Below are 18,355 nucleotides of genomic sequence, written 5' to 3'. Positions count from 1 at the left end.
CTCTCTCACCCTTTCCTGGCTACTTCACCATCCTCCACTTTTTTGAGCGACCCACGTCAACGCCTCACCGTTTTTAACATCACTCTAGGCTCTTTCTTCACGAGCACACCGATCGTAAACTAACCACACAGAGTTCCGGTTCACCACAATTAAACCTCACACCGCTCTTTCTTCGGATGTACACAAAAAAAACAACCTCAAACTAACAAAAATCCAACAAAATGTTTGAATACTCTTCATTCAGAGTGTTCGACAACCGGCTACATAATGAACTTTTTAATGCATTTTATACTTTGTTTTGCTCATCTCATCCTCGGCTTAATCCAACGCTCCGCCCCCTCTGCGCTTTGAAACACGCCCCTCCCTTACCTGCGACCCCTTTGATGCCAAGGCGAGAAAGGTATTGTAACCCAAAACTGGTGCTGCTTGATGGCCTGTTAATGGTGACACATATCACACGTGACAATGTATTTAATTAATTTAAAAGGGACAATGCACATCAATTTTTTGTTATTTTTTTTTTATTTTCATCTGTAGTCCCTTGGCAGGTCAGCACATCATCATCTTACATTAATACAAAAGAAAGCTAGAAAGCAAATTAAGAAAGAAGAACAATAGAAAAAAGAGAGGGACAAAAAAAAAAAAAAAAAAAAAAAAAAATTTATAATAAGTACAATACAAAGGGCAGTACCTAGGATGAGGTAAACCGGCTATTGATGATTACAGTTTTGATTGTTTTTAATCCATCTTTTGAGTGTGATTTTTAATAATAGATAGCTGGTGCTTTCTCTGAGTTCAATAGGAAGGCAGTTCCAATTATTTGAATATGTTGTACTTTAAAGGTCCCATATCAGGCTCATTTTCAGGTTCACACTTGTATTTTGGGTTTCTACTAGAACTTGTTCACATGCTTCAATTTTTTTCTCATACTGTCTGTCTATATATAATATACCTGTATTCAACCTCTGTCTGGAACGTTCCGTTTTTGCGCCTGTCTCTTTAAGACCCCCCTCCTCAAAAAGCCCAGTCTGCTCTGATTGGTCAGCGTTTCCGGGTCTTCCTTGTTGAAAGGTACCGTTTGTGAATACGGGTTGCAGCTGGAAGGGATACAGCTACAGCCGTAAGTGATGCAAAGTCTTGCAAACATAATATAAAGATATCATTTTCGAGTTTTAAGATTTTTATTTGCCATTTGGGCATACACCAAACAGTCCAGGCACATATGAATTATTGTGCAGGCTCTTTGAGTCAGGTAAAAAGAGTTCAGGGCAAAGAAAAGCACACCAACTAAAATAGAAAAAGATTATACAAGGTAAATAAATGAGAATAAAATAAGACCAAAAAACTTAGATACTATACAAAAAATATAAGAAATTATGAATACTGTAACTGGAGAATACAACTGAAGTTTGTTTTTCTCGGGAGTGTTTAAATCCAAACTGCAATGCTTTTTCTAAACTTAACTAGTCGTTTTGGTGCCTGGACTGTAACAGGTTTCAGAGAATAGGCGGACCCAAATGCAGAGACAGCAGGACAGTGGTGAGCTTGATGATTTAATAAAATAAAAAAATTCAATACAACAAAAAAGGAGTCCCGAAGGCAGCAGGCAAAAACAGTTCCAAAACGTCAATAAAGCCAAAAGAACAGCAATAAAAAAAAAAAAAAATAACACAGAGACAAAGGGGTAGACTCCACACACTAACACAATACAATACAATGACTTGACAATAAACAAAGACGACACAGACGAAATACACAAGGTACACAAGGTACACAAGGTAACGAGGTGAACCAAGGGACAGGTGACATGAGGGCTCAGGAACCGGTGAAACACGTCAGGGTGGGGCAGACAATCACAAACGCGGGAAAACACAAGGCAGGAAGTAAAAAAGACATGACATGGGAGAAAAAATGACTACAAAATAAAAGAGGAAACTGAAACTGAAACATACACAACCATGACATAAACCTGGCTGTCGTTTCTCGGCTAAGCGCCGCGCCTGTATCCCTTCTAGCCACAACCCTGAATACGGCCTGTGTGCATTTCTCTGTGGACTGAGCGTTTTGATACTTTGACCAGTATTTACACAGCACCTCGACCTGCTTTACAATCAAAGAAGAAATGGATATCTCACTTTCTTACAATATGGGGCCTTTAAAATGCACAGTATTTGAGGTATTAAGACTTATTTTGTGTGAATACCTTTTTGTTTTTAATGATCCGCTGCTTTGTCTACTGCAGACACACACGATTGATTACATCTTGACTGCATTGGGCATGTGTGTGTTAAGACCAGATTCAACTATTGTTATTCCTATATTATTTAGTTGTGGGCTCATCACCGGGGGGGGGGAGGAATAACGCCCCAATTGCATTTAGTTTCTATATCCAGACAATATAATCTTGATATTATCATTGCAGGATGGAATGTCTTTGTAAACAACCCATGTAACTCCTAATATTTTTTCTCTGTCTTTTCAGTATTTTAGTTTCTTTCTTTTTTGCATCTCTCCATCACATCTTTTATTGATTATGTGTATATTAATCTGTGTAGTATTTGTTTATGTGTAAACTTAACTAAACTAAATTAAACAGGATTCAGTGGATCAAACGGAGAGAAGGGAGACCCCGGCCCTCCAGGTCTAGATATTCCAGGTCTGCCAGGAGACAGAGGAAGTCCCGGTTTCCCAGGTTCCCCAGGACCAGTTGGAACTCCAGGACCCCCTGGAGGACCTGGACGGGACGGCCTGCCTGGACTGCCAGGTAAAAACTACTCCTAACATGATTATTCTACGGTCATCGGGACTCAGTAGCCAACTGTAAATGCCACAGGCCTACTGGTTTTGTGATGATATAGACAGAAAACCTCAGTATCATTTTTAGTCATGGCTAGTTGGCTAACCAAGTTTTGGTTAACTAGCAGTTAATTGTCTAGCTGAGTGCTGGCTGTTGAGATATGACCAGTCTCGCATTGCCAGCTCTATCTCCACAGTGCTGCGGAGTAAAGTCTGGCTACACCACCGATGCATTCTGGGAGAGGAGGAAAAACGCAAAACGTAATTGAACATGTCATTTTTTTTTGTTCATTTTCTGCTCTAACTTCCCTCTCTCCTCTGTATCGTTCGACTGGCTGCAGGTCTTAAAGGAGACATGGGCCCCATGGGATCTCCAGGACCTTCTGGAGAATCAGGAAGACAAGGAGGACCCGGCGGTCCCGGACCTAAAGGTGTTCACTCATAACTCTTACATACAGCACACGTCACACACAGTGGGTCCCAAGTTATGTTCCCCACTTTGTATTATTTTATTTCTGTAGTAATTTTAATACAAGAAAATGTTTTTTTACTCACTTTTTAACATTTGTAAACACAGGTTTAGGTTTTTAATTCCATGAGAAAGCATTTTAAAGGGTAAATTCATGATTCATTATTTAAGTAAATGTAGAGATGCAAAGATGAATCCATTAGTTGTCAACTATTGAATTAATCTACAACTATTTTGAAAATCGATTAATCGGTTTCAGACATTTTTTTATGAAAAAAAAGTTTTAATTCTCTGGTTCTAGCTTGTTAAATGTGAATGTTTTCTAGTTTCTTCTCCCCTCTGTGACAGTAAACTGGATATCTTTGAGTTGTGGACAAAACAAGACATTTGAGGACGTCCCCTTGGGCTTTTGGGGAACACTGATCCACATTTTTCACCATTTTCTGACATTTTAAAGACTACGACTAATCTTTTAATCCAGAGAACAATCGACAAATTAATCACCGATGAAAATCATGGTTACCTGCAGCCATAACTGAATGTCTTGTTTTGTAATTTATGTTGTTGATATAACAAAAAAAAGAAACCTAATAGCAGTTAATGAAAGCTTTTAAAGAGAATAAAGAAACAAAGTACTTCGCTGACAACCGCTAAACTTGTCTGATTCTCCCGTTTCTTCTCTCCAGGTGAACCTGGATTCCCGGGCCGAGACGGTGGACCCGGCGGCCCCGGTGGTAAAGGAGAGAGAGGAGAACCCGGCCTCCAGGGACCCCCAGGAAGCATAGATACCCCAGTGAACATAAAGGGAGCCAAAGGAGAACCTGGACTATCGGGTACGGTCGAAAATATAGCTTTTTATTTTTTAAATGTCGATTTTCCGTTTCAAATAGATCTTCATTTGAATTATCCGATATTGATTTATAAAATTCCAGAGATCGATCTTTAAAGAGGCTCTGTTTTAAAGCTAGACTGAAGATATTGGTATCGAATGAAACCACTGCAGACGATCTAAGGAACCAATGTCAAGCTCCAAAAGTTAGGCAAAATTTTGGCTAGGGGGAAATAACTGGCTACTCCACACAGCATTTGGGGATGGGAGGAAAATGTGCTCTGGTTTATTGGCATTACTTTAAACCAATCACAATCGTCATGGGCGGCGCTAAGAAAACTCCGATTGGACAGATAGTCTAGCTAGCTGTCTGGATTTAACCTGCAGTGATCTGAGGAGCAGTTAACCATAGTCCTCAGAAATCCACCAGAGTTTAGAATTGCAATACAAAGAAAGAGGAAGGAAACGGAAAATACATGCATCACAATGCCAAGCATATAGACTACAACCTAGGGCTGGGCAATATGGAGAGAATCAAATATCACAATATTTTTGACCAAATATCTCGATATCGATACAGAGACGATATTGTAGTGTTGACTATTGGTGCTTTCACAAAATGAGATTTTTGATAAATAATCATCAGTAATGTGGATATAATGACTAAGTGGGTAAAGGCAAATAATAGAACAGTCTGGTAATTTCAGAAAATGACATCACTTTACTGTAATGCAGCCTCTAAAACCAGGAAAAGACAACACTTATGCCATATTACGATATTCAAAATCTAAGACGATATCTAATCTCATATCACGATATCGATATAATATCGATATATTGCCCAGTTCTACTACAACCCCCATTTTTAAAACTGGCCAGTGCAACCCCCCTCAAAAACCTATTATAATTTCCTTTACATAAATAAAGACATAAGCACCATAACTTGATGCAGAAAAATTCACCAGAAAGCAGAAAGAAGTGTTTGACGCTTAAAATTTCAATTTTGCTCAAAAGTGGAAATCTCAATCAGATGGTGCATACATACACAAACAAACATTTTAAACATTAAGAAGAAATAAACAATAACTACAGAAACAAATATACACAAAATAGTTGTTTCGTATAAGAAAAAAAGGAGGCTGAATGGGTTGAGTGCAGAATGCAAAAAAATATTTACATGTGTAGTATGTGCAATGGGCAGATAAAGTATAAAGTATAGTATAGATAAAGTATTCAGTAACTACCGGCTGTATAATGAAATAACACAATGCATGTGTTCTACAGGTGCACCAGGTTTTTCAGGTCAGAAAGGCGTCGCCGGTCTCCCCGGTGACCCCGGGCTGCCAGGATCAGACGGACGTCCCGGACTCCCCGGATCACCAGGTACCAACACTCACACACACACACACACACACACACAGATGCAGGCATACCTGAATAGACGCTTACTTGTGCGAAGGGATTCCTAACTGGCTGTTTCCGCTGTGCTGCAGGTCCCAAAGGAGATCCCGGCTTCTCAGGAGGCCCCGGGGCTCCTGGGCTTTCAGGAACAAAAGGCGCAATGGGAGAAATGGGATTTCCAGGTGGGTTTGAACTCATAGTGGATTCTTGGTCTACTGAGGCTACATTCACACAACGATGTTTTGGTTTAAAAAACGGAGACATTTGGAAACACTGCTGCCCCCCGTTTCTGGTTGGAAAACTCCGAGGTTGCTTTGTAGTCTGGACGGACACAAACGGAGACCTTTGGAAACGACGACGCACGTCGGTCGGTCTTATCGGTTCGGTGGGCTTAGAAACCTTTCAGTAACAGTTCCACCTCGTTGTCGCTCCAAGCTAATGAATCCCTGCTCTTACTTTTGACCCTTGTTGTTCTTTCTCCTAAGTATTTTCTGTATTTTCAACTTATACAGCCATGACTTTGAACCGCTGAGTAACGCCAGACAATCTGCTTCCTGTTTACACCGGCACGCAGAATGAAGCGAAGCGTTTGTTTGAGTCGGCCGGCTGCAGCAACGTTGCAACAAGTCGGTGTTGCCAGATTGGTCCGTTTACCACCAAAAAAAATCGTAGGCCTTTTTCTGCGTCTTTGGATTGGAAACGTAATCTTTATCTGGCAACGGTGCTTGTAGAACTAATCCTACGTTTTCCCATTAACACTAAGTCCTGACGCGTCAAACACCCGTTGGCTACGTGCCAAGCGCACGTGGTATCATTTACGAGCTCCGCTGAAAACGGAGAAGACAAACGGTAACCGAGCCAAACAAACCAGAGAAGCCGAAATTCAAGCAAAGTCAGTCAGAAAACAAACAAACAAACGTGGCTAGTGGCAAATCTGATTGGCTGGTTACTTTTAAACACCTACTAGCCATGTTGGCTGGTGATCAAAAAAGTTAATTGAAAGCGCCGCCGACACGCGCATGCCCCGTGTGTGTGAATGGTCATGTGATATGTGATGTCAGACGTGTTAATGTGGAGATTAGTTCTGCTACTGGAGCGAAAAACTCTTGTGTGGACGGGGATCGTTTTTGTCTCAAAACAGCCGCTTAAACATGAAAACGTAGCAGTGTAAATGTCACCTGAAAGCTGTTCCCAAATTTCACGAACACCTCGGGCACATTCCACCTCAGAACAGTTTCTTGATTGAACGACAAGTTTCCTCGTAACGGTGTGAAACATTGTCCAGCGGCTTTGAGATATGTTTTCTCTCGTTTGGTGGGCGTGTCTCTCGTTTATTGGCTGTGTCGCAGGTGATACCCAATCAGCAGAGATGTGTCTGTAAACTCGTGGTACACACAACGTGGTGTTTAACGCACCCCATTTTCATAAATGCTGATGTCACGCTTTGATGACATCACAGGACCGTCAGGGCAGAAGGGTCTACCAGGTCAGCCAGGTCGGCCCGGATCCCCGGGACAGCCAGGAGGACCCGGTTTCCCTGGAGCCAAAGGTGAACCAGGCTCTGCTGGAGTCGGACCACCCGGACAGTCCGGACCCAAGGTACAGACACGACTCAAACACTGACATGTCTTACTTCAGAAAAGATTCAATCAGAGCTGGAAATAATGGCGATTACCAGTATAATTGTCTCTTTCAGTGAAATGTAAAAATATGTGTTTATGTATTACATTTTTTTAAACAAATGAAAGTTTTGAATGAATCCCGGATCCATCTTTTGGTTATATCGCTGTTATGTGACCAAGATAATGTAGTAATGCAGGTACACAGCCTATGAAGTAAACCACGCCCCTTTATTACATTACATTACATTACATGTCATTTCCAAAGCATCTTACAATTGCTATATGTGCTATTGGGGTTAAGTGTCATGCTCAGGGACACATGGGTTGATGTATTGCAGTGGGAATTGAACCCAGATCTCCCACACCAAAGGCATGTGTCATATCCACTGCACCATCCCCACCCATCCGTCATAAAACATTGTTTTTTCTTCTTTAATGACCATAACTCCATCCCTCTCCTTTTCGGATGTATTAAACATTTTGTTTGTAATGCTGAATAGATATTGTTTTTCCTTTTTGGTGTGTTGCAGCACAAAGGGCCATTGTCACAGGCCTATCAAAGGGCAAATTTTAGCTTCACACTTTATTTTTTTCTGTCTCTCAAAGGGTGAACCAGGTCAGTCAGGTTTCCCAGGAAGTCCAGGACTTAAAGGAACTGCAGGATCCCCCGGTCTCCCAGGGTTACCAGGAGGGCCTGGTTCCAAAGGCGACAGCGGAATCCCAGGACTACAAGGTGAGTCGGAAGTTTGACTCCAGCGGGTTTCAGAAAGATCCACAGGAGTACAGACATCATGTTCTCTGCTTATACTTTAAACATACAATATGGCACTTTGTTCCGCTGGGGCTGTTTAATCAAACCAATGGATGTACATAAACACAGACTTTTGATGACGCCGTGAAGTTGCATGGCATTAAGTTGTTGTCTTCATTGTTAAACACCATTGCCGGTTAAAAAAATATCTGTTCAGCGACAAGTTTATCCATTCAAGTTTTATTCACATTACGTTTAGTAATGTTTATCCTTGTCATTCTAATGGAGATAGCTGCAGTTTCTAGGGCTGTGTGCCGAATTCAATACTTTTTAGACACAGACCAAATTGTAGTATCGAGTATTGAAAAGTGTCTCGTCATTTAATACCACATTTCAATACCTTCAGCAAATATCATTAGCGTCAGTGAGCCAATTAGCACGCAGCGTGCTTCTACCAAGATCTAATATAAGCCTAGTTCAGACCAAAGACTCGCGACGAGACGAGTTGAAACATGCAGCGACTTGCAACGCACCGGTCCGCAGCGTTCTGAAAGCTGCCAGTTCACACTAGAGCTGAAATCGGGCCTTAAAAGTTTGGCCCGACAAGGCCCGAGCCCGACAAGTACATTTGGATTGACAGCTTTTTAAAAGCCCGAACCCGTTTACAGCCCGACATTATTCAAATGTATGCACACACACCGCTCTGTTGCCTTTTGTCAAGAATGATTCCTTTATAAATTTTTTTTGACATAATTTATTCATGACTAACGTAGGCTGTAGGCCACTTGGAAGTTGGAACAAAGAAATAAAATAAGTCCTCCAGAGGCCAGCCTCCGTTTCACCTCCTCAGCATGCATTTTAGCGCTAATCGAAACAAATCACCTGACCGCTCATTTACTGTGCAACCCAGAGCGCAACCCCAAGCCTGTGTTTGACATTTTTTTATAAAAGAACATTGAAAAAAGTGACTAAAATGTTGGAAAAAGCATCCAAAACGTAAAAAAAAAACCCACAAAAACTTCAATTATTGCAAAAAATCATCGTAAAAGCTTAAAAAATGTTGGAAAAAATGACAAAAACATCAGGAAAAGTGACAAAAGTGTTGAAAAAGACAACCAAAATGTTGAAAAAAACGTTTTATTTTTAAATTTTGACCCAGAAAAAACAAAAAAGTTGCACGGTCGATGTGAAGACAACACGAGGGTTAACATAAAATGACAGGTTTCTCTGGGTTTGAACGTTGGAAACATTTAGAATAATGGTAAGTACACAACTCAACAGAACATATGACGTAGGTGTAGCCATTGTTTTAAGACATTTTAATGCAGAAATGTTACATATTGTACCTTTTTAAATAATTGTGCGATCAGTGTCAACTTGCAGTCGCGTTGACGAGCAGCTGCGAGCCAAAACAAAGCTGATACGTTTGTCCATTCTCCGCTCAGGACCTCCGGGCATTCCCGGTCCCAAGGGTCTCGAAGGAGGGCCCGGTGCACCGGGTCTCACCGGAGCCCCCGGCAGACCAGGAGAGTCCGGCCGACCAGGAGGACCAGGGTTGCCAGGAGACAAGGGTCAGGCTGGTCGGGACGGGATCCCAGGACCGGCTGGAATCAAAGGAGACCCCGGTAAGTCACCAACATGCTTGGTAAAAAGATGACTAAATTCTAGATTTCCACGTTTTGTTTTTGATTTGATCCACTTGTGATTCCCCGACTACTCCAGGGCTTCCTGGTTACGGCGGACCTGGTGCTCCGGGGCTTCCAGGGTTGCCAGGTGAGTTATTGTTGGGTATAAACCCCCAACACTTGTAACACAACCTGCACACAAGAAAGACACAGAGAATTGAGTAGTTTTACTTGCAAGGAGAGTGCTCGGAGACTGTTCAGTTACAATCCTTCCAACTCACTCTGAAAAAGTCTCCGCTCCTCTTGCTTTTTATTTCATTAGGAACGCCCTAGGTACATAAGGTTTCAACTGCTAAAGGGGAAGGGTGCACACATAAATCCAGTTGAAACCAGTTTGAACATTTCCATATTTTGGGTATGACTGCTTGCTACTATACGCTATCTCTTGTTCTTGCTTGCTATCTAAGCTTGACAGCAGAGTTGTCTTTCTCAGCCTTATGTAGCCAATTCCTCTTCGCCGGGCATAACTGCAACTGTCTGCATCCTCTCACCTTGAGCCACAGTTCCTGTAACAAACTCACACAAACACATATTATAAAGGCAACAACAGAATAGTATCTTCATTTGGTATGTACTATTATAACAGTAATAGAATATAGTAAACGAGTGGAATAACTTATGTACAATTTCTCCAACAGTTACTATCAGTGCTGGCAAGACCAGCGCGCCTATGGGCGCAGGTGCATTTGCTATTGAAACAACGTGGGCGCTGGACGGGAAACTGACAACTGCGTCGGTCTCGAACCAGCAAAGACGGGTGCAAGATAGGGCCCGATGCGTTATTATAAATGCACGTTTTCTCAAAACAAAAATCCTTGATTATGCGGCACGTTTTCTTAAAAAATGCGATGGAATATGCTCTATGATATTTATGCAATTTTATGCATTGAAATTGCGGGAACTTGCAAATACTGCGGTTTGATGAAAAAGAGAAAAAAGGTGATTCCCCCAACACCCTGCTTTTCGATCATGTTCACATTGCGTAATTACGTCACTTCATAATGTTCCCATGGCAACAAGGGAAAATGGCTGCTCTTGTGTGAAGTAGACGCAACATTTTTCAACTTTCTGCTAAGATATTTCGTTCGTTTTGCAACGAAAATGCGGGGATCATGAAATCATGCAAGCCCCGCATATTTTGCATAAATATGCGGACTTTGGCTGATTATGCATTGAATTATGCGATTGCATAATCGCGTTTTTCTGGAGGGACTGTAAATGAAACTAGCCAACAATATAACAGCCCACGAGTGCAGCTGTAATGATTAGACCATTAAACACACTACTGGTTGGATCCTTTTCACTTTCTAAAATGGGAGGAATTTTTTTTCATTGAGCACTTTTACTTTTAATTCTTTAAGTACATTTTCCTGATGATACTTACATACTTTTACATAAGTAACATTTTCAATGCAGGACTTTTACTTGTACCGGAGTATTTTTACAGTGTGGTATTAGTACATTTACTAGTACTTCCTCCACCACTGGTAACCCTCCCCTTTATGTAAGAGGCTACTTTGTCCTGATTATTGTCGCTGCACTGATATAACAATCTCTACTGTATCTGTCTCTCTCTCACCCAGGCTCAAAGGGAGACCCCGGTCTCCCCGGCCCCTCTGGCAGTCCTGGTTTCCCCGGCTCCAAAGGAGAGACCGGTTACCCCGGCTCCCCTGGTTCTCCTGGCAACCTTGGCCCTCCTGGGCCCCCGGGTCAGGCTCTGCTGGGCCCCAAAGGAGCACAAGGACCCCCTGGGCCTCCCGGACGAGCGGGTAAAGCACCTTCTGATGTGGTATTTCATCACCACACGTACTGCCAGAAAAGTGCTGCCTGGTTTTCTGATAAACCCTGTCACACGTAAGAGTGAGTGGTGGTGTGTAATGCTCACCTACAGCTAGAGCTGGAACAAATTCCAAATTTGACCGCACAATATAATTGTCTCAGAAATAATTGCGATTAGCAATGTAATTGGGGACATCAGAAATGATTTACTCAACTAAAGAACAAAAACCAGCACTGCTGAATGATGGGTATTGTGACTCAGGCTCATTCAGCGAAAACCAGACAGCAAGAACGGCAGAAAACGTGCACTTTAAATGTGAATGCTTTCATCTCCATGTCGGTTGATTTGCATGGGGGCGCCCACCACCGGCGGGAAAAAAAAAAGAGTCACTGTTTGAGCACCACATTGTCAACAATCATTGTCAACAACACTGAGCACGGATGAGGAAATGTCGGGGGTGCTCCTCCAATCACCAATCACTGTTTGTCACCGGGGCGGGGGGGGCTTGACCACCCACCCCCAAAAAACGAGCATGTTGTGTTTATGGCACTCTGTTGTCTCAAGATCATCCAGTTGTTTTGTTTTGTCTTTTTATCCACCAATCCATCCATTCATCCATCCATCATCATGTCTCCCTCACACCCTTGCCCTCGTCTCCTGATCCCACGATGGTGGGGGGGGGGCTGTAATCTATCCGTCTCTTCACAGCCCTGAAGTCCTGTAAAGTGTGTGTGTCTGTGTGTGTCCAGTGTTTGTGGTCATGTCAGATCATTCTGAAGAGATGTTGGTGTGAAACAGCTGAGCCGGAGACAAACTCAAAGAAACTCTCGACTTGCATCTTCAAAACGGAGTTTGAGATAGTTTTTTGTTTGTTGAATTGAATGGGATCCAGTACACAGAAGGCCCTGGAAACCTGGTTTCAAATCTTCAGCATTTCTCCAAAACCTTACATATTTAATGACTAAATACAATACTAAAAGAAAAAACTAAAATGCTTTAGGCTCAAAAACTCCGCTAATCAGCTTCGTCAGGCAACATAAGCAAACAACAAATGTGTATATACTTGTACATTGTATTTCTCATTTCTTTACATGTTTTTGCAGCTGAATTATATATATATATTGAAAGATTTTTGTTGAAGTCAATATGATATTGTGTTAATTAATCGTGATTATGATTTGTTTTTTTGCCATGCTTGAGCAAACCTAACAAAAAAATACAGAAATAAAATCAACTCTGTGAAATTACAAACAATTGGTTATAGTAAGAAGATGATTAAGAAAACAGGCTTTGGGGGCCTTTTAAACATGACTTATTAAGGGTAATAATATTGGTACTGATACGGCTAGCTCCTATTACCTTAAACAATAAGAGTCCAGTTGGGAGTGTTTTGGGTTTGCGTCAGGCTTTGCTGTCTCGTGTTTTTCGTCCCACCAATCATTCATCTGCATGGACACTGTTTGTCCCGACACAAAATGAGAATAAAAGCCTAACACAATGCTGGGAAAAAAGAGTGGACAGGCCTGCGCACACCTCAGATGGATCGTGCTCACAGTATGCTACAAGCATCCAGTGCATTGGTTTTGAGTGAAAATAAAATAACTTTTATATTATTGCCATTCTGTGTGAAAACACAATTTAAGAAAAAATGCCCTGTTTTCAGCTTTGTGACAAAGCAATATAAACCTAATCAAAGGGGATTTTAGGCTTAAGTAGTAGGATGCATTGGTCAATCCATGAATAAAGTCCTCCTCCTTTAGTTTATCATCAAAATCACCAAATTTGGAAAAGTTTACGTGCAATAACCGGGTGTAATTCTCAATGTCTAGTGTGTCTATGAATTTATTCCACATTTATATCGCTACAACTTAGCAGCATTCACACAGTAAACTTAAAAAATACAAACTTCACATTTACATTAATTTTTTTTTTTTTTTACATCCATTCTTTTGGGGATATAATAGGCCACGCCCATTTGAACAATCACTACAACATTATTTTGAGAACTTTTTGTCAGGTCCATCTGAAGATTCTATATGCAAATGTTCACACCAGCACTGTGTTAGGCTAGTACAAATTGTTTTTGTGGGTGTCAGGGTGGCGTTTTAATGGATCCCACTGCAGTTGTAGGGAAGACCCGCCCTACGAAGCAGCCCGATTGGTTGAGGTAAGGCATTGACGTTGAGTAGTTAAGGTTAGGATAGCTAAGCTGATTGGCCAGTGGATAGGCCCGTAACAAATCAGGTTCCGTTACCTCGCACAAGCGTGGACGCCTGGCCAATCGTAGCGCACGAATGCTATTAATGGGCGGGTCCATAGAAATTTATTTCTACGGGCGGATCTTGCCTAGAACGGCAGTGGGTTCCATGATAGCGCATCAGGGTGACAAAATGGAGCTGTGACATTTAACCACCTGTGTTTCCGGTGGCTTGGCCCCACCCACTGCGGTGTGGCCCCGCCTCCTCATGTGATGACACGTGCATCCGGCCACCGCAGGTCCCGCAGGTCAGACCAACGGCGTCCAGACGTCTCCTGCACGCTCCTTAAAGTTTAACCCCCACCCTCTGATCTAATGGGAACACATTTCTACTGGGAAATCGCTGCATTTTTCTCTTCTCTCGCTCTTTATTTCTTCTTCTAATGACTGTCTTCTTTCACTTTCTATGCACACTGATGGTAGTTTAATGCACCTTTTAACAAGTAAGCACCTTTTTGAAAAAATAATAAATTGTTTTATGATGATAATAAATCACACACAGTAGTAGAGTTTAAAACTCCAGTCGTTTTCTGGCACAAGTAGCATGAAAAATACCCATCTAACGTAGCAGAATGTGCTATGCATTTAGCATCGTACAGTTTGAGCACCATCTAACTAACTCACCGGAAACGTTTAATCTTTGTTTTTAGTGTCACACACTGGAATTGTAGTTCTGATGGATTTTACTGAAATGGTGTTATGATTCAAACATAACTCCATATCTCTCCATAATCCATAACTGAAATGTTTTTGCTATAGCCGCCAGTATCTCCCCAAATCTCAAAAATGTCCTCCCAACTCGCTGTTGAGTCTCTCCCCCGGGTGGTCACGTAGTAGAAAAACAAGGCGAAATGTCTGCAGTGGTTTTGAGACAAATGTTATCATGCTAAATGTGACATGCTAACAATGACAACGCCACCAGACTCCTCATTTTATGGTAGTTGCTGCTCTAAGATCGCGGCAGCGGCAACTCCTGTGCTCTGCGCGATAAAATTACTTTTTCTGTTAAAGGAGTCTGGCGGCTTTGAAGAGAGCAGAGATAACAGCTTCAGTCATAAAGGGCTGTCTGACAGCAAGGTAAAGCTGTGAAAAAGTTCTAAACATAGCATCCACTTAAACTGATATAGATGTTTTTAGCTTTAGTCGGTACTCCTGCCTGCTTCTCCAAACTGGGCGCGTGCCGACCGGCCATCTACCGTAGCTAACGCACTATAGATAAATAGCTCAGACAACCACACTTTAAAAAAATATCTGAACTATGCTTTTAATCGTGCTTAGGGTGCACTAGCTGGGTCGTGTGTGTGTGTGTGTGTGTGTGTGTGTACGGAAAATGAATAATTTCACAACAGAAATTAGTAGGCCTAATATGTGACCTCCAGGGGGAGCCATACATTTCAAAACCTCAGCAGTGAGCTCGGTGCAAACGTTGAGATACAGGAGCACTGTTGGGTGCTAATTTATCACTTTTTAAAATCTACAGCTGCACAGTCAGTAGGCTATCCTCCCCATTACATAAATATCAGTTATATATGAGACTACAAGCAAACAGCAGCGAAGCTTTCAAATTTGTCCAGTAGCCTTTTTGGTTAATACGTCCTCGCTACTTACAGATAAAATATCTTGTTTAGTCTGACTGTGTTCCCGTACTGATGCTTGCTTCTGTCTAAACCTCCTCTTCTTTTTGTTGTTGTTGCCCTGTGCCATCAACTGGGCTCCGCTTTACCTGGGAATTCTGGGAAACCTAGGTCCTTCAGGTTAGACTCCAGTGGTTTGATGGTTTTGATACATGCTGTGGTATGTGCGCACTGTGGGGGAAACAAAGGGCGACGGTTTAATGTGTCTCATGACGGCGTTGAGGTCGATTCACTTCAAACGCTCTCTGTTAAAAGTTTGAATTTGTAGAATTGAAATTGAAACTTTTTTTTATTTTTTTTTATGGCTAAATCCTTTTGAGATATTTAATTTCAAAGACATCAACTCACTGTTATGAAGATGCATATATCCCAACCCTGATCTCTTGAGTTGTATCATTACACATTGTTTAGTATTTTTATTTGTTTTTTGTGAGAATGAGTGAAAATCAGATTATGGGTTGATGTCTACAGGTTTTTTGGGGTTTTTTTTACCGTCTCTTTACCCCGCAGGACAGGCGAGACACTCAAGACTGATCATAATCATCCTAACTCTTGCATAAAAGCAAACGTTGACTCCAATTGTGTTACTGAGGACTTTTCATTCTGATGTTTTCTCGCCATTTTTGAGAGAACAAAATTGTGTTTTTTTTTTGTTTTTTTCTGCTTCTTCTTTTCCATTTTTGACAGAAAAAAAAGTTTCTCTGAGGTAAAGTTGCTCTTTAGGAAACAAATACTCTCATTAGCAGGCCCAAACAGAATCTGCAGATTGTTGTTGTTTTTAGCAGTGATCCCGAAAGAAAATCTGCGGGTGGCGATGTATTAACCATTCTGAGGTTTAGTTTTATATTATTTTAATTTGTTTAAAATCTGTAAAAAAAAACGCGAAATTCCGCATCTGCAGATTCCGTGTGGCCCTGCTCATTGGTGGATATAAAGCTAGTTTGTAAACTGGCAGAAACTCAGCTTTGCCTCTGAGAAAGCCCCAAAAAAAATCTTTAAAAAAAACCCAATATGGAGCTGGGGTGGTGATACTCAGAACAAAATTTAGATATTCTCTGAGATTATAAAGTCAAATTTGATTGTCACTAGCAATTATTTTGCTTCTGTCCATTGCTATCGCCTCATCCAAATCAGGATGTAATATGTCGATTCTTGGCTGAAATCACAAGTGTTTCCTTATTGCAAAATTAAATTGCAAGATATGATTTGATTAGGTCATCCACTGCAGGTGTAATACACAGCAAGCGGCGGCGTCTGTGGTGATGAGGTTGACAAAAAAAAACATAATTTTTCAGATTTTTTTTCTCATAAATTTGCCTCTTTAAATCTCTGTGATTCTGAGTTTTTTCTTTGAATGTTACCCCCTCCTCTCCCAGCTCCAGAATATTTCTGGTAAAATTTCTTTTACCTGCAATGTCGCTAATACGCCATCACACAATACACCAACTTATATCAGAATGAATATTATGTTTTTATAATAAGTTTTTTTTTGTAATGAAACTCTTCAGTTTTGTTTGGTTTGAACTCAAGTTAACATCTAAGATATTTCCTGTGTTTTAAAACGTAACACATTATTATGATTAGTTATTTTTAACATAGTATTGTTACGTGCAGGTGATTTGTGAAGGCTGGAGATATACTGTATGTGATTTGTTTATTTCATGAGTCTTTCAGTGGCTGCATTGTAAAAAAAAAAAAAAAAACACACGGTCTGGGTCAGTTTAGTTCCCGTTTGTACAGTTTAAAATATGAAGTGAGAATATGGTTTATTACATATTTTCCAGTTAAACGAGTCAAGAATTTCAACCGCTACATGGCATCAACGTTTCATATTCCTTGTGTTGTCCTCGGGGTCAAATTTGACCCGTTTTCAAAGTTTTTAACATCAGAAATATGGGTTTCTTTCAAACAAAATTGCCCAAAAATAACATGGATGTCAGTTTTACGGAACCTATACAACATTTTAACAAAAATGATAATTATTTCCATTAAATTTTGGGTCTTTTATGAAATTTTATAGCATTTCAAAAAAATATTTAAATGGTTTCAAAACCTGACTAAACTTTGACAGTCTGTGATCCACTCAACATCCTCTGATCTTAACTCATAGTACAAATAATTCATAATTTCTGCTTATTTTAACTAAAATAATTGCTAAAATATCATATAAATTAGGTTTCTTGACCACGAATTTAAAGAAGCGTTGAGAAAAACGTTTCAAAAAGCGTTAAAAGCATTGAAATAAAGGGACAAAAACGTTGGATAAAGCGCCAAATAAAGTTCATTTTCAATTTTGAATTTTGAAAGAACAACTTTGTGGTCGACGGGAAGACAACACAAGGGTTAACGGTAGAAAAAAAAATCTCACTTGCGACTTGATAAATGGCAACCAAACTGATCCTGGCGAGAATATAAAGAGAAGAAACATTATTGTGTTAGTTAGTCAGTAGTCATTCTGTACCTGACCTTTGACTTTTGCCGGCTGCGTGTAAAGGTGCACCTGGACCCCAGGGTCTCCGCGGGCCCGCAGGAAGCGGCGGCGTTAAGGGAGAGAAGGGAATCTCCGGCGCTCCCGGCCAGCCTGGCTTCCCTGGACAGAAGGGAGATAGCGGCGTTCCCGGATTCCCGGTAAGATACCTTTTGCTGAATTCAGAGGTGGAAAAGTAACGACTTACAATTACTCACGTTACTGTAATTGAGTAGTTTTTGGCTGTACTTTAAAAAAAAAAATCTGTACTGTTACGTTTACTTAAGTATGTTTTGTTTGAAGTGTTGTACGTCGCTAGATTTTAAATCACATCCAATACTGAGTAAAAAAACGTTAAAAAAAGTAACGAAGTAACTTTTACTCTGAGTACATTTTAAGTGAGCAACTTTTTACTTGAGTAGATTCAATTATTATTCAAATATTTTTATTGAGATTCAAAAAAATAAGAGAAATACAAACAGGGTGGTGTCTTCCCAAAGAAAATGGAATCACAAACAGACACAACATGGTGTAAAGGTCATCCAAAAAGCTATTGTAATAAAAGCAGTAACACAAAATATAAATCCATTAATGAAACCGGGGGGAGCCTCTTGTAGCGTACTTAAAGGACAAATCCGGCCTAGGTTAATAACACGTGTACCAA

At 40.8% G+C, this 18,355-nt stretch overlaps 1 protein-coding gene across 1 annotated transcript in view; it reads left to right on the top strand.

Annotated features, from left to right (window-relative positions):
- Window positions 1-18,355, top strand: part of col4a5 (collagen, type IV, alpha 5 (Alport syndrome)) — a 90,881-nt gene that overhangs the window by 63,003 nt on the left and 9,523 nt on the right. The window contains 13 exon segments of the mRNA XM_028564647.1: window positions 2,597-2,764; window positions 3,138-3,227; window positions 3,952-4,098; window positions 5,379-5,477; window positions 5,588-5,677; window positions 6,955-7,094; window positions 7,724-7,850; window positions 9,314-9,493; window positions 9,591-9,641; window positions 11,137-11,322; window positions 13,830-13,838; window positions 15,336-15,344; window positions 17,719-17,852. Coding sequence (XP_028420448.1) covers window positions 2,597-2,764; window positions 3,138-3,227; window positions 3,952-4,098; window positions 5,379-5,477; window positions 5,588-5,677; window positions 6,955-7,094; window positions 7,724-7,850; window positions 9,314-9,493; window positions 9,591-9,641; window positions 11,137-11,322; window positions 13,830-13,838; window positions 15,336-15,344; window positions 17,719-17,852 — 1,430 coding nt within the window.

Source organism: Perca flavescens, chromosome 19, assembly GCF_004354835.1.
Source record: "Perca flavescens isolate YP-PL-M2 chromosome 19, PFLA_1.0, whole genome shotgun sequence".
Taxonomy (NCBI): Eukaryota; Metazoa; Chordata; class Actinopteri; order Perciformes; family Percidae; genus Perca; species Perca flavescens.
The sequence above is the reverse complement of the archived record's forward strand: the minus strand, read 5'-3'. Positions and strand labels throughout refer to the sequence as shown.